At 44.6% G+C, this 27188-nt stretch overlaps 1 protein-coding gene across 1 annotated transcript in view; it reads left to right on the forward strand.

Annotated features, from left to right (window-relative positions):
* Positions 1-18895: 18895 nt before the first annotated feature.
* Positions 18896-27188, forward strand: part of BUB1B (BUB1 mitotic checkpoint serine/threonine kinase B) — a 43401-nt gene continuing 35108 nt past the window's right edge. Inside the window, 7 exon segments of the mRNA XM_030559443.1 lie at positions 18896-19009; positions 20260-20418; positions 21494-21553; positions 23512-23656; positions 25794-25990; positions 26095-26270; positions 26404-26603. Of these exon segments, the coding sequence (XP_030415303.1) occupies positions 20279-20418; positions 21494-21553; positions 23512-23656; positions 25794-25990; positions 26095-26270; positions 26404-26603 (918 nt within the window). The 5' untranslated portion in view covers positions 18896-19009; positions 20260-20278.

The following is a 27188-nucleotide window of genomic DNA, read 5'->3' on the forward strand; positions in this document are numbered from 1 at the left end:
CTGCTTTTTGAGTTAGTAAGAATTTCTGTTCCAAATACAGGAAAATTCCTGCTGCTCCTCATGCTATTCCAATATCATTGTCTATACACAGTTTGACGTGAACTCTACTTTTACTGGATTCTCTTCTAAGTTACTCTCATGGGAGCTAAAACAAACTTCGGTTGGAGATCTAAGGCTGTGCCAGATCTGTGAAGCAAATGTGTGCTGCTGGGATTCAAGCACATTGGACCATATGCTTCAATCTACCCTCTCTGTACCTCAGAAGCTGCTCCCACAATCCTGTCCTCTTATTGACATCTGTGATTTGATCTGAAGTGGATCCTTGGTCACACTGCTGTTCTCCTTCAACAACAGAGTTCATCTAGAATAGAACTGGACATTCCATCAAATCAATTCTCTCAGTGATCCCTGTTCTACTTGGAGCTTTTATGTGTAGAAATACACCTTCTTAGTATACAGAATATGATCCCAGTTTGCATGAGACTTACTTCACTGACAAAAGCAAGTTTTAGTCCTGGGGAAATTCTGTGCCACTGCGCAATGCACAATTTTGCAGAAATTAACATTGTGCATGCAGAAATTCCTTTCCCCAGACAGAAATGAGCTGCACTGCTGACAGCCGCCACTAGGGGCCATTGGACTCAGCAGAGCCCACCTCGCACATAGAAGACACTGCTGTAGAAAGGGAGAAAGAACTAGAGGGTTCCCATCAGGTGCAGTTCCCAGCATGCCCTGAAGGAAGAAGAGGGTGACATGCAGGAAACTCCATGCAAACCTGGGATGGGGGGAGGGGTGTCTGGTCCAGGGGGGCCCCTCAGCTGGGTTCTGGGCAGAGGGGGTGCAGGTGTATTGGCTGGGGGGGCCCTTCATAGGTGAGCTCTGGGAGGAGGGGTTGTGGATGTCTGGCCCCCCAACTGGACTCGGGGTGGAAAAGGGGGCAGACAAACAGGAACTGAGTTGTCATAGGGGTTTCTTGAACTCTCTACTCATGGGGGAATTTGTGTGTATGTGTATTGTTACAGACATACCTGCTGACAGGTATTTTGAAATAAATTACCAAAATAATTGAAACTGACTTGATTATGTAGTGCTATTTTGACAAATTAAATTTGCAGAATTTTACAGAACTTTAAAATATTGTATGCAGAATTTTTAATTTTTTGGTGCAGAATGCCCCCAGGAGTAAAGTTTTTACCAATTAGTCTTGCACAGCTGAAAGGGCTAGAGGTGTGTCTGCATTACAAACTTTTAGTGTATGAATGAAATTGTGAAGAATTCAGATGAGATGACATGATGATGCCCATGACTGAATGATCAATATAGACCTGGACAAATTGCATTCAGTGTCACGTTAGCTAACTAAGAACACTGTAGGTCAAATCTGAGAATTCACAGGGAGTCCATGGAAAATCTGCTTTTGAATGTCACATATCCCTATATGCAGTGTTGTTTAGCCATGTTGATCCTAGCATATTAGAGAGACAAGGTGGACTAAGTTGGTCCAATAAAATATATTACTTCACCCACCTTACCTCTTTAATATATCCTTATGACCTTCAACATCTAGTAGTCAAGGAGGAGTCCTCATCTGATTATTCATACATTCAGAAACCCCAGATTCTGTCTGCCATCAGTGTTACTCAGAGTCTAGGTTTGGGGAATCTGCTACTTCTGGCTTATAATCAGCTGTATGAGTTATGGATCCTCTCTGGTCAGGGGAATGTTTGCTCATTCTGTGTGAGTGTGAGTGTGACACTGTTATATTGGTTCAGAAGTAATCCTCAGGTTGCTGAAAAAGAACTTAGAAGAGTTTTGTTAGGAACCTTCAGGTAAATGAAGATTAATCCTTCATATCTAAAATGAAGCTCTATGGACATAGGATTTTATACAATTATTTTAAATGTAGAGCTGGGCCCAAGCCTCAAAGCTCAAATATGGAGCCTCATGTCCCCAAAGGTTGGGGTTATAGAGAGTTGAAGATTTACTCCCATTTAACTGCTAAATACTGTGAAATGGAGCAAGTCTCTTCTCTAGCTGTTCTTACCAAACCATCCTTAGGAACATTATAGGAATTGTCTCTGATCCCTTATAGTTCCAGGAGGTATTTTTGAAAAAGGGTACGAAACAGAGTGCCACTTAGAGTAAATACATGTCAGTCCTGGAAGCCTTTCTCTGTGGTTAGACCAGGTCTTATTTAAAGGAGAAGTGAGAGAGAAACTATCTGAGAGAAAGATACTGCAGTACAATCCCGGTGTGAATAATTGAAGTGGAATCTGGAATGCACACCATCTTATCGGGGAGTTCTGGAGACTGCATCTGATCGGAAGAACTGACTGTTATCTGAGAGGTAATGGAGAAGTTGCAGGCCCAAAGCTCTGTATTCTCAGTCCACTGTGGAACAGAGATGTCAAGGTCAGGAGAAGCACCCCTTAGTAGCACACCAAGTATATGGGATTTGAAAACCAGGCACCAGTCCAAGGCCTAAACACACCTCACAAAGCGATTGATTGGCAATGCCAAGGGCAGCCAGAAAGCTTCCCCCTGAGGAAAGGATGCCAGGAATTCTGAGACAGAGATGGAACAGAAGACATGAGAATCCCCTGAACATCTGAACATACCTTGAGCAGGGCTAGCTGACATGACATTGGAAATGCCTGCATCCTGCTACACAGATTAAAATATGAGAGATACCCATGCTATACAACTATGAAATAGAGCTCTGCAGTACTCTGGAGTGGATGGGGGCCTTACTATTGTAATGGAATTGCTGTGCTGGTTGGGGGAGCAACTGTTTCTTGGCTCCCTAAAGGTGTGGCACCTCCCTGCTGGCGGAGGGAAGTACCTCTGAGAGGATGTTTGCGGGAGTATGTGTTTCCTGCACATACAGAAAGAGGAATTGCTGGTACAGCAGTACTACCAGCAGCAGGTGCGGAACTGCCTTTGGATCCTCTGCCAGTAATAAATAGAGATGATTCTCTTGCTTACTGAGCCCTGCCTGCATCATCAATCCAGAGACTGACTATTTTCAAAAATCAGTTGTTGAAACCTGTTTTCAAACACTGCCAATTTCCCACTGTGGGAAAGGCCCAAGTGTTGTAAGAGGCCTTGAGTATTTTCTTGCAAGCCAAAATGTTGTTAATCCATGTCCCTGAAAGCAATGTGGAAAGGGGTTCAGCTGGCATTTCTTCACACATACACCTCAGTACTTTAGACCTGGCCTGCACGGCTGAAGTTATGGGGTCTGATTCTGATCTCAATCTGGTGCAACTCAGCGGCATTCCACTGAAGTCAGTGGAGCTATACCAGTATAAAATGCACAGATTTGTAGTTTTTAGGGCCAGAAGGGACTATTATGATCATCTAATCTGACCTCCTGCATAACACGGGCCAGGGAATTTCTCCCAGTGATTCCTGTCTCTAGGCCAATAACTTGTGGCTGAACTAGCACATCATGCTAAATAACAGGATTTCTTTGGGATGAAGATACCACCACTGAGGTACAGAGTTTGGGTCACCAATACAACTGCTGTCAAGACAGCCAAAAACTGACCAGTGATCTATGTAGTAGAACCCAAAACAGTATCCCCAGCTCCTTACTGATGTAAGGCCTGGTCCAAACTACGCGTTTAAACCAAATTTAGCAGCGTTAAACTGATTTAACCCTGCACCCGTCCACACAATGAGGCCCTTTATATCAATATAAAGGGCTCTTTAAACCGCTTTCTGTACTCCTCCCCGACGAGAGGAGTAGCACTGAAATCGGTATTGCCATGTCAGATTAGGGTTAGCGTGGCCGCAAATCGACGGTATTGGCCTCCGGGCGGTATCCTGCAGTGCACCATTGTGACTGCTCTGGAAAGCAATCTGAACTCGGATGCACTGGCCAGGTAGACAGGAAAAGCCCTGCGAATTTTTGAATTTCAATTCCTGTTTGCCCAGCATGGAGCTCTGATCAGCACGGGTGGCGATGCAGTCCCAAATCCAAAAAGAGCTCCAGCATGGACCGTGCGGGAGATACTGGATCTGACCGCTGTATGGGGAGACAAATCTGTTCTATCAGAGCTCCGTTACAGAAGATGAAATGACAAAGCATTTGAAAAAATCTCCAGGCTATGATGGACAGAGTCCACAGCACAGTGCTGTGTGACAAATGTAATGGAAAGCCAAAGAATAAAATGGACGCTCATGGAGGGAGGGAGGGGGTACTGAGGACTCCAGCTATTCCACAGTCCCTGCAGTCTCCGAAAAGCATTTGCTTTCTTGGCTGAGCTCCCAATGCCTGTAGGGTCAAACACATTGTCTGGGGTGGTTCAGGGTATATCTCGTCAATTTACCCCTCCTCCCCACCCCGTGAAAGAAAAGGGAAAAAAATCGTTTCTTGACTTTTTTCAATGTCACCGTATGTCTACTGCATGCTGCTGGCAGACACGGTGCTGCGGCACTGAACAGCAGCATCCTCTCCCCTCTCCTCCCCAGTGGCAGACAGTACAGTACAAAATGACTGATAGCCGTCCTCACCATCCTGTGAGTGCTCCTGGCTGGCCTCGGTGACATCGGCCGGGGGCGCCTGGGTAAAAATAGGAATGACTCCTGGTCATTCCTGGCAGATGGTACAGAATGGCTGGTAACCATCTTCATCATAGCAACTGGGGGCTGAGCTCCATCAGCCCTCCCCCTTTCATGTCTAAAGAAAAGATTCTGTACTGCCTGGACTATCATAGCAGTGGGAGGCTGGGCTCCTCTCCCCCACCACCGTTTAATGTCCTGCCTGGACTATCATAGCAGCTGGAGGCTGCCTCACCCTCATTTTATCTCACTAAAAAGTCAGTGTTTCTTACTACATTACACAAATGGGGGGACACTGCAATGGTAGCCCAGGAGAGTTGGGGGAGGAGGGAAGCAACAGGTGGGGTTGTTGCAGGGGCACCCCCTAGAATGGCATGCAGCTCATCATTTCTGCAGGATCTGACACGGAGCGGCTGTGCTCTCTGATTCTCTGGTACACTGGTTCTCTAGTACACTTGCCCCATACTCTAGGCAGGACTGGCTCTATTTTTAGATAAACCATAAAGGAGGGAATGACCCGGGGAGTCATTCCCATTTTTGTCTTTGCGCCCCCAGCCGACCTCAGCGAAGGCCAGCCAGGAGCACCCATGACAGCAGCAGACGGTACAGAATGACTGATAACTGTCATCTCATCGCCAATTTACAATGGCATGGCAGACGGTTCAGAACGACTGATAACCGTCATCTCATCGCCAATTTACAATGACACGGCAGACGGTACAATAGGGATGGTAACCGTCTCTGCTACCTTGCAAAGGCAAGTGAATACTGCTGTGTAGCACTGCAGTACCGCCTCTGTCAGCAGCATCCAGTACACATACAGTGACAGTGACAAAAGGAAAAACGGGCTCCATGGTTGCCATGCTATGGTGTCTGCCAGGGCAATCCAGGGAAAAAGGGCGCGAAATGGTTGTCTGCCGTTGTTTTCACAGAGGAAGGAATGAGTGACGACATTTACCCAGAATCACCCGCTACTCTGTTTCACCATCATGCATTGGGATCTCAGCCCAGAATTCCAATGGGCAGCGGAGACTACGGGAACTATGGGATAGTTACAGGATAGCTGCCCACAGTGCAACACTCCAGAAATTGACGCTAGCCTCGGTACATGGACGCACACCGCCAAATTATTGCGCTTTGTGTGGCCGCGTGCACTCGACTTTATATAATCTGTTTTACAAAACCGGTTTATGTAAAATTGGAATAATCCTGTCGTGTAGACGTACCCTAAGTGAGGTCAAAATCAGGCCCTTCTATGTTCGAGACATAACTGTATTGGTCTTTTCTCAACTCATCAGAACCTCTTTTCTTTTTTACTCTTTCCTTTCCTCTTCCAGCCTTCTCTAGTCAGATGACGTGGCTCTGGGAAACTTTCCCACTGTGTAGATAGTTACTCCATTACCTCTGTTACTGTACATTTGTTTAATTAATTGCTCATTTTGTTCCTGAGCTGTCGTGCTGGCCCAGTGCGTCTAAGGTATGCATGAGTGCCTAAAAGGTGACGAGCCTCCGAAGGATGACTCTGTCCCTTTCATTTATTTATAGGACTTGGGCACATTATCCCCTATTAATTGCAGGCACTGTTAGTTTAGCCTGACTTGAGATATTGTAGTGCTGGCTCCAGGCACCTTTGGCTGACGCTGCAGCAAGTAATGAAGTAAGTAATACCACAGAAATATTGATGAACCCATTTCAGAAAGAGAAATACACCTCTACCCCAATATAATTCAACCTGATATAACACAAATTCGGACAGAACGCAGTAAAGCAGCGCTCCAGGAGGGTGGGGCTGCACACTCCAGCGGATCAAAGCAAGTTTGATATAACGCAGTTTCACCTAGAATGTGGTAAGATTTTTTGGCCCCTGAGGACAGCGTTATATTGGGGTAGAGGTGTATTAAAGTTTATGTGATATGAAGTCTGGACATGAAACTGTACAGAAGCTTCTGCCAATGAGAGCTCCTCTTCAAATCCTTTGACCACTCTTAAAGGGAATACTAAGGGTATATGGCAAGGGTTTTATTATTTCTCATGAGGCTTAAATACATTGGGGTCTGCCACTGCACTAGCATGGAAGAGCTTAAAATGAATCTGAACCATGAAAATGGTGGGACACTGCCTGGCGAGTGACCCCTTCCTTGTCCAACAAGACCACCAGGTTAAGGAAGCTGCAATAGGAGATGAAACAAGCAAGCATCCTGATGTACATCAGTATATGGAAGCCCTGGAACAAGATCCTCAGCCCACTGACAGCTCCTTTGCGCCCTTCCAGCAACACAAAGAAGTCTTGGAGTTAGCTTAAGCAGGCAGCTGGAGATTTCCCTGGCCCTAGGCCACCACAACTCTCAGAGTTGTTGGTCTAGAGGATGCATGGGGAGTGCTCTCCTCTGGCGATTCACAGCTGCCACAACCACCCCTTGGGGGCTGTGACACGTGGCCATCAGAGTAACATTGAGGCATCTCTAACTTACGTGGAGGGCCAAACTGGTCCCTGTGGAAAACTTGGGGATTGAGAAAGTGCTAAGATAGCATAAAACCACCTTGCCCTCTCCCCTCAGGACCTGTACTGACAACAGCTTATCCAGGCCCAAGGACTGGGACCCTGGCTCTGCTACTGACTAGTTAAGGACTTCGGGAAGTCATTTCACCGATAGTTCAGTTACTCCATCTGTTCAATAAGGATGATATTTTCCTACCTGCCTGTAGGAGGTGCACAGCCACCGACAGTGCTGCCTAGTGATCATGCAGGGGTTGGTAGGTCGTCTCCCTGTGGAAACAGAGTCCTGTCCTTCAGTGCCTCACCTAAAGGGTTTCCAGTCCTCCCCTTTAGCACAGGTATTTGGGAGACTGGGCTCTCGAACAGTCAGTCTTTTCCAGCTGGCCTCTCACCCTAGGTAAAGGCTCTTTATCACCGTAACGTCCTCTTGGAGTGGGTAGGGGAGCCTGGGCTACCCTCTCCACTGGCCTGTGGTTGGGTGATTCCAATCAGCACACTGGGGTGCTAAGCAGCCACTCCCCTGAACCACTTCCTCTTTTAGCTTCCCAGAGTAAATCACTTCAGTCTAGTCTCTGACCTGCACACTCAGTCCCCGGCCTCTCCTTTGTAAGCTACAGATCTGTGGTGTTAAGTCTCAGGCAATCAGCTCCTAGGAGCACTTTCCCCTCAGAGAAGCTGTCTGCTCCATTCCATCCTTTTCCCCCTTTGAGCTTTTCTCCTCTTTTTAAAGCCTTGCCTCCAGGTTGTGCAGGGTTGACAGGTGTGTCTGAGAGGGGCTGCCCAAGCCCAGAGCTGTTTCTTAACCCTTGATCTCCAATGTGGGATTTGTATACCCCATCACATACCCACCCCCTTAAAACAGGACATGGCATCTTGTTCTCCAGTCCTGCATCCCCACCCTTGTGGGAAAAGAAATCTGTATTCTGGTGGGTCCTCCCAGCATGGTGAAATACCTGAAAACTATACAGTTGTAATGAAAGGTACTATTGCATAATCCAGAGGTTGATGTCCTTCATGTCATTCAGCCAACACTAATGAGAAGGGGTTTCCCACTAAATAATATCTATAGCCCATCTCACAGCCAAAGCTTCTTTTTCTATGATTGAATAAGCTATCTCCCAGGGGAACAGTTTCCTGCATATATAGAGGACAAGTTGCTCCTCTCCCTCAACTTCCTGGGAAGGGATCGCTCCAAGTCCTCCTGCAGAGGTATCAGTTTGCAACAAACTTTTTTTCAAAGTCTGGGTGAAAAAGTACCAGGTCCTGACACACATGGTTCTTTAGAGTCCTGAATGCCCTGTTGCACTCTTCCAACCAAATGACCTTTTGGGTACTAGTACCTTCACAAGATCTGTTTGGGGCACTGAAATAGTGTCAAAATCTGCTATGAATCATCTATAATAGCGCACTAGACCCAAAAAGCTCCATACCTGTTTTCTGGTTGTTGGGATGGGAAAAGTTATAAGGCCTGAACTTTGCCAATTAGTCCTCGTAATCTGCCCCATCCCACAGTGTAGCCAAGGTATGTGACTTCCCAGTTTGCCATTCTACACTTGATCAAGTTCACCTTGAGTCCTGCACTCTCAAGGGCTTGTAGGGTGGACATGACATGTCGCACATATAGTCATCCCAATTATGACTGTAAATCATTATGTCATCTATGTATGTTGCCACATATTGGCCATGTGGCTGCAGCACTTGGTCCATGACTTTCTGGAAAGTGGCTGCTGCCCATAGAGGCTGAATGGCATAGTTCAGAATTAGCACAGACCTAATGGGGTGGAGAAAACAGTCTTCTCCCGAGACTCTGACATCAAAGGATTTGCCAGTACCCCTTTGTGAGGTCTAGGGTGGAGATAAACTTGGCTGCTCCCAGTCTTTCTAGCAACTTGTCAACCCCAAGGGTTTCCAATCCCCCCCATAGCACAAGAATTTGGGGGACTGGGCCCTTGAACAGTCAATCTTTTCCAGCTGACCTCTCAGCCTAGGTGAAAGCTCTTTGTTGTTGTAATGTCCTGTTGGAATGGATAGGGGAGGCCAGGCTACCCTCTCCACTAGGCTCTGGTCCAGGGCCCAATGTCTGGGTGTCTCCAGTTGGCACACTGGGATGCTAATCAGCCACCTCTCAGACCACTTCCTGCCCCAGCCTCCTTTAGCTTCCAGAGTAAATCACTTCATTCTAGTCTCTGACCTGCACACTCAGTCCTGGGCCTCTCATATGTAGGTTGGTATAGGTCTGTGGTGTCAAGTCTCAGGCAATGAGCTCCTGGGCAGCACTTTCACTTCAGAGCAGCCATCTGCTCCCTTCCACCCACCTACCCCCACTTTGAGCTTTTCTCACCTTTTTAAAGCCCTGCCTTCTGCTTATGCAGGTTTGGCAGATGCGTCTGGGCGCGGCTTCCTGAGCTCAGAGTTGTTCCTTAACCCCTTGCTTTCCAGTGTGAGATTTGTATACCTCATTACACTGTCCCACAAGGGTTCTGTAAAGATTAATTAGTATTTGCACAGAGCTTTGAACATGCTGAGCCCTATATAAATGCTATTATTGTTATTAATGAATTATTATTATATTAGCATTAGAACTCTTGCACATAAAACAGTGTTCCTTTTCTGCACACAGGATATGACCTCCACCCTCTGGCCAGCTGCAGGGGTGGGTATAGGTGAATCACAAAGTACCCATTTGGATTTCCCTTTTCTTTAAACCTTAACTTTTATTTCAACACAGAAAGAAGATTCCAAGGAAGGTTGTTGACTTTGTGTCATTTCTGTGAGGTACTCAGATACCATGCTGCTGCGCATGCTATTGAGAGATGAGATTAGATAAAGGAGAAGGAGTGAGATCAAATAGCAGTCTTCTGTTACTAGCTCCCAGACAGCTGAGATGGAGCTCAGATACTACTGGGATGGGCATCCTAGAAACACCTAAGATAGACATGTCATTGAGAAGCAATTAAATAAACCATCCTCTCCCCCCACAACTATGAACTTTATAGATGCTACCTCCAGCCCCATTAGATTCTTCTCCATTCCAAAGAGGCAGCAGCTTTGGTCTTTTAGTTGCAACATTTCCAGCTGCTTTGATCTCTGCCTGTGAGAGTTCTTGGGATTACCTCACACCACTCTAACCCTTTCTTTGATATATATTTGGGTAAATTAATGGGTCCATCCTACTGAGTAGAGACAACTGATACAGTAAAAAATACTTGAGCTAAAAAAACCCTAGAACAGCTCTCCCACATTTGAGGTGAGACTTTTCTTCCCATTGATTACAGGTCCTGCTGCCTGTGTAATTAACAGTACATTATTCAGTAGTTTGAAAAATATTACAAGCTGCTGGCTACACTCCACAGGTGTAGCGAGCGCCCTCCGTACCCTCCGACCGGAGGGGGCCCCGCAAGGAAGGGGGCCCCTAAAAGTGGCAAAAAAAATGTAAGGTATAACTAGGTAAGTGACATTTATTGACGCTATTGCACAATCCATGTCGGTTTTACTGACAAAACCATGAAGTCATTATGATACATCATAATGCTATTGGCTACATCAGTTGTCTGTCGGTCAGTTTTGAATTTTAGTTGGACCCATTCAAAGAATGTGTATTTGTGTTCATAATGGCGGTCGGCGGATAAATGTTATTAATTTAGTTGTTTAGTTTTTTATTGTTTCCAATGCAGAAGCATCCTTTGTGATGTCTAAGAGAATGTATAAGAGCGGAGCTAGTAAACGAAAGGCAGCAAAAGATGCCGAGAAGGAACTTGAGAAAATTCCAAAGTTGTCAACGTATTTTGCGCTGCAATCCAACGTACAGGTACATGAAACGGACAGCGCTAGCAGCGACGAATCGTATCCAGAAGTATCCAGAAGTGCTTCAAGTGAGGTCGAAGGTGAAGCCAGTTGTTCTACCAAACAAACTGTGACAGATATTCCAGCTGCTGCTGGGAAAGAAGTATCTGAATCTGAACCACTGACTGATGATCCAGGAGATTGGCCATCTATAATATCGGACAGGGAAGTGTGTGACATTGTTGCACGTGGCCCACCGCAGCAGAATGAAAGTTACGAATTTCCATTTAACGAGGAAAGACGGAGGTTCACAAGTACTCATTTCTATTGAACCATGGCAAATGGCGAGAAAATAAGACGTTCCTGGTTAATGTACTCAGTTCAGAAAGATGCCAGTTTTTGTTTTTGTTGTAAATTATTTGGCACTGGCGACATACCGCTACATCGTGGAACATCTGCTTGGAAAGCACTGTCAAAAAGACTTCAGCAGCATGAAACAGGCAAAGGTCATCAAGACTGTATGGTGAAAAGGTTTGACCTTCGCTCAGGCATAGTAAACCGTACATCTATTGACCAACTCGAATTGCAGGCTTTTCTGAAAGAAAGAGATTTCTGGAGAAATGTTGTCAAACGCATGGTTGATGTCGTTATTTTCTTGTCCGAAAGAAACTTGGCATTTTGAGGAAGTAATGAAAAGTTCGGCGATCCTTTGAATGGCAACTTTTTGGGACTGTTTGAATTGCTTGCAAAGTATGATACTGTCCTCAGCGAACTTTTACAGAAGATTAAGATAAGAAGGCAGAGACACATGTTCAGTACCTCAATCCACAGATCCAAAAAGAGCTGATTCAACTTGTTGCCAGTAACATTCAAGAGGCCAACATAGCGCAGCTTAAAAAAGCAAAATATTATTCAGTTATTTTGGACTGTACTCCCGACGTGTCACATGAAGAACAGATGTCTGTGGTGTTATGCTTTGTTGAATGCAACGGTGAAGATGGTGTCAATATTCGTGAAGCGTTTGTTGGTTTTCTTAATGTTCATGATACAACTGGCGAGGGCTTATTGGAAGCGTTTCTTGAAAAGGCAAACAACTTAGGAATAGACATTGCTGACATGAGAGGCCAAGCTTATGATAATGGCGCAAATATGAGAGGAAAGAATAAAGGAGTTCAAGCCCGCATGCTAGAAATAAATGACCGTGCCTTGTATGTACCATGTGGAGCTCACACCTGGAATCTTGTGATCTCAGACGCGGAAAAGTCATCGAAATATGCCATTGACTTTTTCAGTCTGATTAACAGAATATACGTTATCTTTTCTTCTTCACCTTCATGTTGGGATATACTTCAAGAACATATGCCAATATCTGTTAAAGGGTTATCGGACACTTGTTGGGAGTTGAGAATTGATGCTGTGAAGCCATTGCGTTATCACCTTGAAGAATTGTGCAATGCTTTGTCATCTTTGCGAGAATATGCGCTCGAAAAGAAAGATGGCAATACAGCAACAGAAGCCGGTGTGCTTTTAGACCATGTTACTACGTGGCCTTTTGTTCTGACTGTGTACACGTGGTACGATATACTATTTCACGTCAATAAAACCAGCAAATTAATTCAGTCACCAGATATGTCAATTGACGTACTGCAGGCAGAAGTCGGTGCTAGAATGAAGTTTTTGGAAGACTATCGAAATACAGGATATAACTCTGTGGTCACAAATGCACGTGAAATAGCAGAACATATGGGTATTGAGCAGGTGTTTCCAGAAACCAGGGTGCGACATAAGAAGAGAATGTTTGATTACGAATGTGCTGATGATTCGAGTCGTCTTTCTGCTGAAGAAAAATTCAAATCACAGTTCTTTCTTGTTCTCACTGATCAGGCCATATCTTCTGTTTCATCGCGATTTGACCAACTCGTTGAGTTGTTTGGATTTCTGTACAACGCTAACAGCCTGAAGCAGTGTCACAGAGAAAATGAACTGGAGAATCACAGCAAAAATTTTGAAAGAAAAATGGGAGACATTGATGCCAACGAACTCATAATGGAATTGAATCGTTTTATTTATGTCATCGAGAAAGAGAGAGGACTTGTCACGGCAAACAATTTTTTAACGTACATATACAAGAACAGCCTTCAGGAGATATATCCGAATCTTTGCATTTGCATCAGAATTCTTCTGACCACACCAGTTACTGTCGCTGGTGCTGAAAGGAGCTTCAGCAGAATGAAACTGATCAAGAATATCCTGCACTCAACCATGACAGATGACAGGCTTTCTGCGCTTGCAGTTATCTCAGTCGAAAACAAGATTGCCAGATCTCTGGACTATGACGCATTGATTAACCAATTTGTGGAGAACAAGGCTCGAAAGAAGCGCTTTGCGTAAATACGGAATACATGTACACTGTAGATCTATGTATACATAATATGAACCCTGTATATTGTATAAAATAAATACCACATTCCAGTTTCTGCATTGTAAGGGGCCCCGGACATATGTTCGGAGGGGGCCACGTTCTTTGTTGCTACGGCCCTGCTACACTCACATGGGGTTTATCATGGGAACTGTTCTCTGAGAGGTGCTTGATGGAATATTAATTGGGATGGTCAAATCCATTCCATCCACAGAAAGCCATAATAAGTAGGTTCCACATGGGGGAACGTAGGGCAGCTGGGGAAAAGAATTTTACCATCCTAATCTAGATCCAGGGAGTGGCTCCTTGTTGCCCTGCTCCACCTCCCTCAGCTATACTAGAATAGCATCCACAACAAACCTTCTACACCAATCCCATGGAGCGTTGGGGCCAAAGGATCCATGTAAACATAGATCACTCGGGCCCTCTCATGGCCTGCTTGTGCCTCCCCCCCTTCCAGCCTTCTACCCCAGAGGATGTGGAGGCTTTTTCTATTGCATATAAGGGTCTGGAGAGATTTGTGCTGGGTCCCTATATCATGGGAGAGGGGGGTAAATTTCAGCAAAGGAATATAAAAGGGTCATGCAGAGGGTGTAAGAAGCAAGCAGCCTGATGCCCCAGTGTCCGTGCAAAGCACAGCTTGGCCAGACCTGAGGATCTGGGCTAATAATACTACTCACACAAGTAAGCATTTGCAGAATAAGGCCCAATGTTTGGGTATGGCGAAGCGTACAGTATTATGTGACCTCGCAGTTTACTTCTTGGTGGATTAGTATAGCCAGGGCTAGATTTAGGGGCAGCTGACCTAGGCAACTGCCTGGGGTGCCAGGCTTGGGGAGCGCTGGGCTCGGGGTGCTGTTTATGTTATTAGCAACAAAAGGGAAAATAGAATGTTTGAAGTAACATGGTTCAGGCATTCTGTATTTGCTTATATATGGCATGAATAAATACAGATTTACAAATCCTAACATGCAAATTTATTGTCTTATATGATAGGAATAAATCATGCATGCAAATCATGCATCAAAGTCGTGAAATAGGTTACAAATGCAATAAAAAATAAGGTATTCAAAAGTTTTAACAAATGGGGGTTGGGGCGCTATTTGGACTAGGGCTGGCCCTGAGCACAGCCAGACCGGTAGAAGAAAGTACAGTCAAATTTTAAGCAGAAGAGAAAACATGGGACAGGAAGTAAAAGTAAAAGTGATCAGAGCAGAGCATGTGGGATTGGTGGGATATGGGTAGGTCTGGCTGGGGCCGGGTGCCAACCTGTCACAAAGGGGAGGATCCAATCAGACAAGGTTGGAGACCACTGTGTTAGTCTGAGCTGCCTGTTATGCTAAGAATAGAGACTAAAGTCAGGAAACCAAATCAAGGGAACCATCTTTGTGTTGTAATCTTCTCCAGAATTAAACTTGATAGCCTTCCTAATAATCCTAATGAATTCACATCACAGGCAAACTGTCTTGCTATTGCTCCTTTGTCTCATGAATATAAAGGGAACACGTGACTTTGATTTTCATTTCTCCCCAACAATTACTGTCCAGAGAAATGACAGTGGAGATATCTAGTTCAGGACAACGTAAGGAAGCCCAATATATATGTTTTTAATTGAACCCCATGGATGGTGGGGACAGGAGGTTAGATAGAATGATTGCCAAATGTGCTTTGCTGGGTCTTATGGGCAAAACATTAAAATGGCAGTAAAATTTGGGAAATAATGAAAAGTAGATATACTGGGCTATGTGAATGCAAAAGCAGGAGAAACTGGGACAGATTCCTAGCTGGTGGAAACACATGTACTCCACTGAAAGCACCAGTGTGAAGTGCTCTCTGTGTGGCATAATGCTTAATTAGCAGGCAGACCCACTATACACTAGCCCCATATAAAGTGCATTAAAATAAATTAAATTTGGGTGACAAAGGTCTGGATAATCGTAGCAAGATTCCACCTCTGTCAAGAAAAGCTGCACTCTTTATGCCAGCTGGAGCAAAAGGCCCTTGGCACCAACTGCTAGTTAGGAACCCAGAAGAACCCAATATCTAATAAGGCATCCAAAGGACAAATTAATGATCCAAATGGAAGTCACATTCCCAGCATAAGAGGTGCAGATACAGGGCCTGATTCTCCACTATATTACTCCAGTTTTATGATGGGTTACACCAGTGCAAAAATGGATTAATACAGTGATGAATTAGGCCCATAATTGCAAGCTCTTCTGTGTGCTTCTCTCAATTCCCAACGTTATCTGATTTAATAAGACCACTTATTTTTATAGGCAGCACAGGTAGCGACACCTCTAGTTTAGATTGCCCAACACTTTCCATGATAAGAACTTGCTTTCAGCTGCCTACAACTTTGCCAAACATAAAATGTTTGGGTTGACATTCTACATGCCAGGTGTCTGCCTAAGCTTGAATTTTTTTGGAAAGTTTCAGCTACAAATGATACAGCCATTGTCAAGAATGAGGTTAGAGAAAAAAAACAGTGTTTGCCCATGTTAAAATATTCTCTCTACTGCTTTGGTGGGAAGCTTTAGTGACTCCAGGATTTGGATCAGGGACTTGAAATTTGGCAGGGCAGTTGATGTCAGGTATGTGCCTTTTGCTGCCCCAGTGAAAATTCACCTATATTTGGCCAAGTCATAAGCCTCAAAAACGAACAAACAAAACCCCTCAATTTACATGTATTTATGAAGTACAGACTTTGGGAGCTACATTCTCCACAGATTCTGTTTGCACTGAGAGTGCTCCATCCCCTTACAGTGCCCTGTGCTGATCAGCCTATGCATGTGGCTGCCTCCCCACAGTGGGGCTGAGCATACTCCACCACGAGGCTGCAGATGCTGATCAGAACTGTCCTTTTGTTCCTCTCAGCTACTGTGGACTTGAACTAAGAGCAAGATGACTCTCTGGTGCTCAGTGCTCCTCCTGCTGGCACACAGGCAGTATGGAGAAGGATGAAGCTACCTGTCTTGAATGTTAGAAGCATGGGACTGCAAGGGACCTTGAGAGGTCTTCTAGTCCAGTCCCTCGCACTCATGGCGGGACTAAAGTATTATCCAGACCATCCCTGACAGATGTTTGTCTAACTGGCTCTTAAAAACCTCCAGTGATAGATATTCCACAACTTCCCTTGGCAATTTATTCTAGTGCTTAACCACCCTGACAGTTAGGAAGTTTTTCCTAATGTCCAGCCTAAAACTCCCTTGCTGCAGTTAAGCCCATTGCTTCTTGTCCTATCCTCAGAGGTTAACAAGAACAAATTTTCTGCCTCCGCCTTGTAACAATGTTTTACGTACTTGAAAACTATTGTCCTGTCCCCTCTCAGTCTTCTCTTTTTCAGACTAAACAAACCCAATTCTTTCAATTTTCCCCCATAGGTCATGTTATCTACATCTTTAATCATTTTTGTTGCTCTCCTCTGGACAGTCTCCAATTTGTTCACATCTTTCCTGAAATGTGGCACCCAGAACTGGACACAATACTCAGTTGAGGCCTAATCAGTGCAGAGTAGAACGGAAAAATTACTTCTTGTGTCTTGCTTACAACATTTCTAATACATCCCAAAATGATGTTTGTTTTTTTGCAATAGTGTTACACTGCTGACTCATATTTAGCTTGTGATTCACTATGACCCCGGATCCCATTCTGCAGTACTCCTTCCTTAACGTAATTTCCCATTTTGTATGTCTGCAACTGATTGAGCCTTCCTAAGTGGAGTACTTTGCATTTGTCCTTGTTGAATTTCTTCCTATTTACTTCACACCATTTCTCCAGTTTATCTAGATCATTTTGAATTTTAATCCTATCCTCCAAAGCACTTGCAACCCGTGTTCCCTCTAAGCTGCGTGCCTGAACAGCCACACAAGAGGCCATCAAGGGCTGTGCAGCTGATTAGTACAGCCGTGCAGGTGCGCACATAGGGGTGTAGCCACAGGTGGGCCTTGAGAATGTGTAGGTAGGTAGATCAGTGGGGTGAGGTGGGGGTAATAAGGGGTAGTTGGGAGCAATGGGGTGAGGTGGGGGGTAGCAATGGGAAAGCTTGGGGCATGCAGGGCTGCGGCAGGGAGAGACATCTCTCCACCAGCTTTGGGGCAGTGGCGGGGCGAGACACTTCTCCCCCAGCTCTGGGGCTGTGGCAGAGCGAGACACCTCTCACCCAGCCCCAGGGCTGTGGCAGGGAGAGAGGGCTCTCTCCCAGTGTGGGTTGTGACACGGAGAGAGGAATCCCCTCAGCCCAGGGCCTCTCTCCCAGTTCTGAGGCTGCAGTGAGGAGAGAGGGCTCCCCCCAGCCCTGGGCCAGGGGTATCTCACTCCCCAGCTGAGAGATCTGGTTCTCTTGGGCTTAGCCAAGCAGTTTGTTTCCCCTACAGTCCAATCAGTACTCATCAACTGGTGAGGACTGGCCTGCTCTGATGCAGCAGCACCCCCGGTGACTTTTTTTGGTCTGATACTTTTTAATGCAAGGTGAAAATCTCAACCATGTGAGATCCCTCTCTCTAAATTTCCCTTTCAACTCTTATTTAAAAAAATCTGACAGTATTCTACTCAGTTGTTACCCCACATGCTGTAGTGGCACTGTTGCGAGATGCAGCACTGTTTGCAGGAATAGCGTGGCACTTTTCCATAAAGATAACTTAATGGTTCTGTCATGGTAGGAGGGATTTGAACGCAACTCTCAGTAGTTAACTATGAGCATGAATGAAGGGAACTGGTTACTCAGTCAGACTGAGGATTAACCGACCACTAGGTGGTATAGTTGTCCCCGAGACCTACCCATTCCTCTTTTCCTCCAAGATATGCCATTGCAAGTTAAGAAGAGCAAAGGTATGATTGGAGGATGTAGGCCCATCTTGAGACATCCTTTGGGTGGGGTAACCTTAGCCAAGCTTTTCTGAATGTCCACATATTGTTTTTCTGTTGAAGGCTGGATAAATGTTCCTGTGCCTGTGGATTATTAGGCATCCCTTGTAACTGGTTGCTTAATTATTTTCTTCATTATCTTTCTGAGTACTGAAGTTAAGCTGACTGGTCTGTAATTTCCTCGGTTGTCCTTATTTTCCTTCTTATAGCTGGACATTATATTTGTCCCTTTTCCAGGCCTCTGGAAATTCTCCCATTTTCCCTTCCGGGAGCTGCTCAAGGTAACCACCACCCGGCCAGAGCCAGGACACCTCACCCCCTGTCCTTAGCCCCCTCCCAAAGCCCATTCCCCCTCCTGAACTCCAACCCCTTGCCCCAGCCTGGTGAAAGTGAGTGAGGGTGGAAGAGAGCATGCAGCGGCAGAAAGGGAATAAGTGAGCGGGGGCGGGCACGGGAGTCTGTGGGATTAGCTGGTTGGCAACCCTGATGCTGTCCCTGCCGGCTGAGGGCCAGAGCCCGACCAGCAATTTTGTGGGGCTTGAGCTTAATGAAGGGCCGAGGTCAGCCTGAACCCTGTCATGCTGCGGCCAGCAGAACGTAGAAAGAACCCGCACTCGGACTCCCCCTGCGCAGGGGCGTGACCCGACCCGACCCCAGGCTCTGCCGTAGCAAATGGGCCCAGCGAAAACTACCCTTCTGCTCACGGAGCTTCCGGCGGGCTGCGGAACCAATCAGATGTGTCCGTGGGACTAGGGACCGGCCAATGGCGCCGAGGCTGGTGGCGGTTGAAGTTTAAACTCTCGAACGGAGCGAGCTGGCTGCTGTTAGGACTTAGAGGCGCCGAGCCGGTGTCCGTGGATCTGTGATTGCCGCGCCGGGTGGGTGAGCGAGCGAGCGCGGCTCGAGGGGAGGCGCCCCTGGGTGGGCTCTGCGGGGCGGCCCGGGGAGCGCTGAGGGCAGGACGGCGCTGGGGTGGCTCAGCGGGGTGTCCCAGGAAGGGTTGGGCCTTCGGACGTGCCCCAGCGATCTCAGAACCTCGGTCTCCCCCTTCACCGTGAGGAGGGGTGGGGGGTCTACAAACCACCGTGTGGCAGATGCACCAGCCCCGCCCGCCCGCCCTGCGCAATGGGGGCCGCTCCTGCGCCCCCCCCCCCCGCAGGTTTAGATTGTTATTGGTAAATGCCAGCAAAGCCAGGATTTCACCCTGCACCGGCAAACCCACAGAAACACGTTTCTGTCCATCCTTACTGCCCCTTACCCATAGGCAAAGTAAGAAAAAACACAGCTCCAGAGCTTCTGATTGAAAGAGGTTTAGTTTGTATAGTTTTGTTCTGTGATGTTGAGAGATTGTGTTCTATAAAGCGTTACCTTTTTGAATCCCCACCTCTGCTGACAGTCAGTACTTATTGCCTCCCCTCCTCTCCCCCCCCCCGCATCATTTCCTGTAGAGTGACCAGATGTCACAATTTTGGGGTCTTTTTCTTATATCGGCTCCTATTCACCCCCACCCCCACCCCCCGTCCTGATTTTTCATACTTGCTGTCTGGTCACCCTAATTTCCTGCAACTGTGAAAATGTAAATTGATAAAAATGAAACAAAATGCTTAAAACCCATAATTTAATGCAATTGAACATGTAAATAGGAAAAATGTTTAAAATAAGCATCTATATTATCTGTCAAAATTATAAAACATAGAATTCTTCCAAGTCTATGGAAGAGCCCCAGTGGCTGTGATCTTTCAGCCAACACTTAAAAGTTGGTGGTTCATTTAGTTAATACTCCATCAAAGGTCTCTCTCTCATCCTCACTCTTCTCAAGTTGTAGCTTTAATAAGAGTATAACAGGAGTCCATGGTATTCTATCTGTCTGGCCCACCCCCTTTTACTGTAGCATCTAATTGCCTCACAATTTTTAATGCAGTTATCCTCATGACACCTTTGCAACACAGGAAAGTGCTGTTATCCTTATTTTGCACATGGGGAACTGAGGCAGAGAGAGAGCTAAGTGACTTGCCTGAGGTTGCGGGAAGTCTGTGGCAGAGCAGAGAATTGGGTGCGTCAAGTAAGTCCCAGGCTAGCACCTGAAGCTCTGGACAGCCCTTTCTCTATTGTTTACTTTCTTGTGCAGTGTTTCAGGAGAGGTCACCATGTCACAGGAGTGGAATGAGTGGGAGCTGAGTAAAGAGAATGTGCAACCCTTGAGACAGGGGCGGGTCATGTCTACCCTGCAGGAAGTCTTGGCTCAGCAGGAGACTTCCAGCCACACAGCTATTCAGCAACAAAAACAGTGAGTAAAATATTGACCTATTTTCATCAGTGTTTCTGTACCTTCTGCTGAGTTTCCACCATTAGTCTCCTGGCTATAAGAAGACTGTAGGGAGTAGAAGTACGGTCTGAGTCTTTACTAATGCTGCTGTGTATGGTTGTAGCAAACTAAAGGTGTCAAAGGAATTTGCCTTTTATGCAATGTATAGATGAAGGGCTGGTGCCAGAGAGAATTCTTTCATGGTTCAATAGTGGAACGTTTAAACTGCAAGCACTAAGGCATGGGTTCTCAAACTCTGGGGGTTGGGACCCCTCAGGGATTGCGAGGTTATTACATGGGGGGGTCATGAGCTGTCAACGTCTACCACAGCTCTGCTTTGCTTCCAGCATTTATAATGATGTTAAATATATAAAAAAGTTGTTTTTAATTTATAAGGGAAGGTCGCACTCAGAGGCTTGCTATGTGAAAGGGGTCATCAATAAGAAAGTTTGAGAACACTGGACTAAGGAGAATCTCTTGTGTCTGAATATTCTTCTAAAGAGGAATATACAAATATTACAGGAGGATGTCCCTCCTTTTTTCCCCCTTTGCTTTATAATAATCTTCCAAGTGAAAGTACTGAACAGGGAGTGCGCAACTCCTACCATAATAATCTAGTAAGGGCGGCTACTTGTCAGGGAAAAACACTTCTCCACTATAATAATCCATCAAAATGGGCTACCTGTCAGTTGATTATCTTTCCCTCCCTGGTAACTTCCCATAGCAGGGTACAAGAATCCTCTTTGATGGGACCATATGACTCTCAGGATAGTAACTTGGAAATGTGCACTGAAAGGCTGTTCCAATCCCTCCTTGTTGATAAATGTCAGAGTACTAGAAAACTTTGTGTCCAAGGGTGGTTTAAGAGCCTAATTTGTTTCCTTTGACACCAGTGGGAGCAGGATTGGGTCCTGCTGCTGGAGAAATAAACAAGTTTGTCTCCGAAGAAATAGTCTCAGCGATTTGAATAGGAGTGAAGATCTTGTTTTCTGCCATGTTAACTATATCTTTGTAGTTACTGAACTACTGTTTACATATCATGTTGTATTTTTTCTAGGGGATTTGAATCTGAAATCCGCTTTTATTCTGGGGATGATCCATTGGATGTTTGGGACAGGTAGGCAATCTTTATTTTGCTAGAATGGGACAGTAAAATCTCTAATAGTTGGAAATTGTAGAGAGTTTCATGTAGGTATTCACCCACGAAAGCTTATGCTCCAAAACATCTGTTAGTCTATAAGGTGCCACAGGACTCTTTGCTGCTCATGTAGGAATGTTACAAGAAGTGAATAAAGTGCTTTCATTTTGTTAACAGAAACCCCCTGATCAACGGGTTAAGGTCTACAAGGAGAAATGTCTTCTGTTGTAATAACACTGGTCTACAATTTTTGAGAAGTCGCCTGCTTCAGAGATAAAATGTGATATTTATTGTGTATTTTGATGTGCTGAATTCAAATATGACAATTAAAACAACTGATTGGCTACTGTTTCTAAGATATTTAAGTTTTTACATTTTATGTCTAGGTATATTGTGTAGATAGTAGAGTTTTAATCATAAATTGTAAACCTAGGTCTTTTCATGTGTTTATGGTTGCTTTACATGATAATATTTCACCTGTCCTGTTTATGTAACACTTTAAAAATCAGCAAAAGGGTTATATAAATAAAATTTATTATGAAACAAAAGGCAAAAAAACTATTATGTACATAGTTTAGTCCTATTCAGTGTCTACTCGGTGCTTCTTGGCTTGTCTCTTGTATTCATTAAATGGAGCATCTCTTGTCACTGTCCAGCAATAGTCTGCAAGCACTGATGGGCTCCATTTGCCCTGATAGCCTGCCAGGAGATTCCACTGCTGTAGTCTGGAGCCCAACAGCTCTGCCTTACTCTTGGGTAGTTCCAAATCCCTGACAAGGTCATTCAGTTCACATTGTGTTATGAGGTGTGGTTCAGAGGAGGAGGATGGGAGAAAATGTGGGTCCTGTGACATTGATGGTTCAGGACCAGAAGTTTCATCCTCTTCCTCATCTGACTCAAGTGAGAATGATTCTGGTGCATCAGGAACCGGCAGTCCTTCTCCGTGGGGTACTGGGCGTATAGCTGATAGAATGTTTGGATAATGCACAGTCCACTTTTTCTTCTTTGACACACCTTTCCCAACTGGAGGCACCATGCAGAAGTAACAATTGCTGGTATGAGCTGTTGGCTCTCTCCAAATCACTGGCACTGCAAAAGGCATAGATTTTCCTTTTCCTGTTCAACCACTGGCGAAGATTTGTTGCACAAGTGTTGCAGCATATGTGTGGGGCCCACCTCTTGTCCTGATCTCCAATTTTGCAGCCAAAATAAAGGTGATAGGCTTTCTTAACCATAGCGGTTATACTGCGCTTTTGTGATGCAGAAGTCACTTCACCACAAACATAGCAGAAGTTATCTGCACTGTTCACACAAGTACGAGGCATCTCTGCTCACTTTGGCTAAACAGAAATGTGTCCCTTTGCAAAATCAAACACTGACAAATAAGAGAGCACAACACTGTGTGATTTCTAGAGCTGATATAGGGGAATTTGTTCAGCAGAGTGATGTAAGCTTCGTTATGATTGCATCATCTATGACTTCTAGGAATAACATGATGCAATTCATATCATGTATGACGCAATACCAGCTTCAGATTGCATCATTCATTATTTTGCCTAAAAAGCAAGTACTGTCCAAACCCAGTCATAGCTTTATTCATAGATGCAGTCAAAGATGTATTTTAGTCATTTCTGGTTTAAACTGAGATCCCTTCCCTTTATAACTCACTTATCCTCCACCATTCCCAAGTCAAGGGTCATATATACTGACCCAATAGTATATCTTGAAAACTAGAGCCAATCAACAATTTTAAGCATCATTTTCGTTCTCAGTGACCCAGAATTAGTAAAGTTGGACAACATTTATTTCAGAAGCATTTTGGCTGTAGAGCAGTGTAATCTATGATCTATCTTTTCTCAGTACTATAAACCAAATTTTTCTTCTTTTCTCTTCATAATATATAGAAATTAAGATGCATCTTTTTATACCATCTACAGGTACATCAAATGGACAGAGCAAACATTCCCTCAAGGTGGAAAAGAGAGCAATCTCTCAGCTGTTCTGGAGAGAGCTGTAAAAGCACTGAATGAGCAGCAGAGATATTACAAAGACCCTCGCTATCTCAGTCTCTGGCTCAAGTTTGTAAGTATCCTTTTGATGTTCTCTTAGGTACTTTCTTAAGCATTTTCTGAAGCTTTTGGATGTTACTGAACTGCTTTTCTTTGTACAGTGCATTTTGTGACTGCTACCAGTGCAAATTTAAGATTAATTCTTTACACTTATATCAGGCACGTAACAGCTGTTCACAATATAGGATTCATATACCAATCTGTCATTCAAAGACTGCTCTGCCAATGGAATCTTCAGGAGTCTTCTGGTGTCATTCAGCCTGGACAAAAATTGTACCTGGCTTTCTTCAGAAGTATTCATTTGAAAAACTACATATTTCTTCAGACTGATGCAGCTCGATTCTCTGATCAGTTAAACAGAGCAGAATAAGCTTAAAGGAATGCAACTGACTTGAAATCTAGCCAATTGTTTTTTTTAAATATATAAACAGTGAGGGATAAATGAAGTGTCAGCTACTATATCTGCCCCTAAGCCTCAGAATGGCTCATGGTTTTTCATCCTTTGATGTTTTTCTTCTCTCCCCTGTTGCTGCATGGAAGACAGACACAAACAGAGGAAACTGACAGTGAAACTGAGTACACAGCATAAATGGAGAGAAGAAAATTTTCTCTTGTAATCTTTTCTTAGTTGTCTTAAATGTCATAACAATAGCAGGCAAAAACATTTCAGAAACGTGTTTTTTGTTTTTTTTTTAAAGGCGCAGGTGCACCATATGCAATAGCAGTCCACATGCTTCTTTAGGGGGCTCATTTTCCACTGCATATGCCCTGTGTGTTGCTAAGAGGCAGCACATCCTTTTGAAGCACTTTTTGCTTCCCAGAACCGGGTTCCTTCTGCCTATTACCCTCTCTTCTGCATCGCCCCGGTAGGGGGAGACTAAGTCTTCTGTTAGCCAGGATTGTTACTCCTGGAAGACACATAATGTTCTCTAGCTACTATCACACTTGGACACTTCATAAAGTTCATATCCTTTTCCTTGTCCCTCAGAGTGGTGATTTCATTGGTCCCTTCAAGTAGGAAAATGGGTGATCCTGAACTGTCTCACATCTGTAGTTAAGATGAAGTGAGAATCCTGCTGCCACTCACCTGCCTTACAGTGAAAAGAAGCTAATTCCAAAACTAATGTAACAGTCAAAAAATAAAGTAAAATTGGAAGATCTTTATGGCAGAGGCTTGTTGTTGTTGTTGTTGTTGTTCTGTAACTATAGTGCCTAACACAGTGGGGGCTTGGTCCATAACTAGGTCTCCTAGGTATTACAGTAATACTAACCACTCTGCTTTCCTTCCAGTGAAGATCAGACCAGTGTAAAGCTTTGCTTGCTTCTGAGGCAGAAGGAAGGGTTCTAGTTTTAATGTAACTTCTCTAACCCAAGTTATAAAATATGAGACCTGAAATAATTTAACATAATAAATGTTGATTAGAACTGTTGTGCTGGTTTCACAAGGTGCATTTGTTGGACGAACTGGATCTGGATGGCTTGAGGTTAGTAATGGTGGTTTGTAGGTCACCCTTCTGAATCTAGCCTGGTTCAGGAGTGATTTTAAAGTTGATGATATAGGATGCTCATTCAATTCCACATCAAAACTACCACTAACTTTCATCTTAGTTGGTACCAAATTGAGTTTGGTACTAAATGAATTCCCTAAATCCTAAATTGCCTTCTGGATGCTAGAGGTAGTCTTTCTTCTTGCTTCTCTTCCCATTCCCCAAATGTAGGGTATACCTGTTCTGAGGATTAACAGGATTTTTTCCTCCAGGGCCATTAGTCTGGCATCTTAAACAATTCTTAAACACTATTATAAAGAAAAATTAAAGAGAGAAAATACCTATATGTAAGTTTATGGGCTGGAATTTTCTACCACTCATGAAGTATATGCATGGAGTCATAGGTAACAATAGCAGTCTTGCTTAGTAGCAGTATATTTGAATTTCTATCAGTTGCTTTCCTCATCTTGTGAACTCTTGATATTTCTCTTACATGCAAAGAATTATGTCTAACCTTGGGTCTGCTCTTGTGGAACTTGAATTGAAAACAATGGAAGCCTTGCAGGTGCATCATAGGGCAGCAATTGACCCAGAGTCTTATTTTTATTTAATTTTTTTTTTAACTTGGTGCAGTAAATCACTGAAACTTCTGGGCTGTTTCAGGGAAACTACTGTAGTGAACCGTTGGACCTCTACAGTTATCTACACAGTCAGGAAATTGGCACATCGCTGGCGTTATTCTACATCACATGGGCAGAGGCGCTTGAGGCGAGAGGTAGTTATAAGAAAGCAGATTTAATATTCCAGGAAGGGCTTCAGCGCAGGGCTGAGCCTCAAGACAAACTACAGTCCCATCACAGGTAAAACTAGCCTGTAGAATGAGTAAAAATGGATTTGTTTTGTACAGCTCTGAGTAGGCAACCTGTGTAGTGAAATTCACACTAACTTTTTTGCATTTCTTCAGGCAGTTTCAAGCCCGTGTCTCTCGACAGACCCTACTGGGACTTGAGCAAGATGAGGAGGAGGAGTTGGATCTTCCTGTTATAACTGAAACCCAAAGGAGCTCACTGGCAGAACTGAAAGGCAAGGGGAAGAAAAACGTGAGAGCCCCAATCAGTCGTGTAGGCGATGCTCTTAAAGGTAAGTTCGGCTGGTCAATCCTTATGCTTATTGAAAAACAGTAATCTTGTGATGTCAAAAATACACTTGAGTATAGTATGCAAATAACTTCCTAACATTATTCATATACAACTTGTCTCCTTTTCACATCTAGCTGCAAACCGAGGCCGAAGCTTCCAGAATTCAACATCTCAACAGGTGTCAAATGGCCCAAATTTTGCTGTATTTGATGAGAATGCAGCCTCAGTCTCCAGAGCTGAGCTTCCTATACTTACACCACAGCCATGGGCAGCACCCCCAACAAGAAGGGCCAAAGAGAACGAACTGAAGGCAGGACCTTGGAACTTGGGCAGGGTAAGGAGTGGCAAGGCTGGTTGGCTAAAAAAGGAGGAGGGAGGTTATAAGAGTAGGTGATTTTTCCCAGTCTCTTTCAAATTAAGTCTACACATGCTATATATGAAGTAAAACTTACCTTCCTCCCGTAGGATTTAGCTTTATTGTAACTCGTGTAACAAAAACCTCAATCTAAGATTTCTTCCTAAGCCAAGCTATTTCTATAACTTCCTGAAAAATCTCCACATCTCTGCTTCCAGCCCCTTAGCTCCACTGGTTTATAAGAAAGCTCCCCTTGCCACTGTGAAGTCAACGGATATGTCTGCTGAGTCTAATTCTTGCTAACGAGAAGGTGCAACAGAAGAGACCTCGTACCCTATTATGGAGCTAGGGTGGGGTGGAAAGGAGAGAAGCTGGCCAAGGGTGGAGTAGGAAAAGGGATGGGAGGGAAGGTGTGGGTGGGTGTGGTTTTGTGTGTTAGTCCAGTGACATGAGATGAGAGCAAAGCAGAAGATTAATTAGCTGCAGCTAAACTGGCTTAGTTCAGCACAGCTTGTGCAACAGCTTGAGGATGTGGTTGTGCAGCTCTATATGCATGGGAAGGGG

The sequence above is a fragment of the Gopherus evgoodei genome, chromosome 4, assembly GCF_007399415.2.
Source record: "Gopherus evgoodei ecotype Sinaloan lineage chromosome 4, rGopEvg1_v1.p, whole genome shotgun sequence".
NCBI classification, from domain to species: Eukaryota; Metazoa; Chordata; order Testudines; family Testudinidae; genus Gopherus; species Gopherus evgoodei.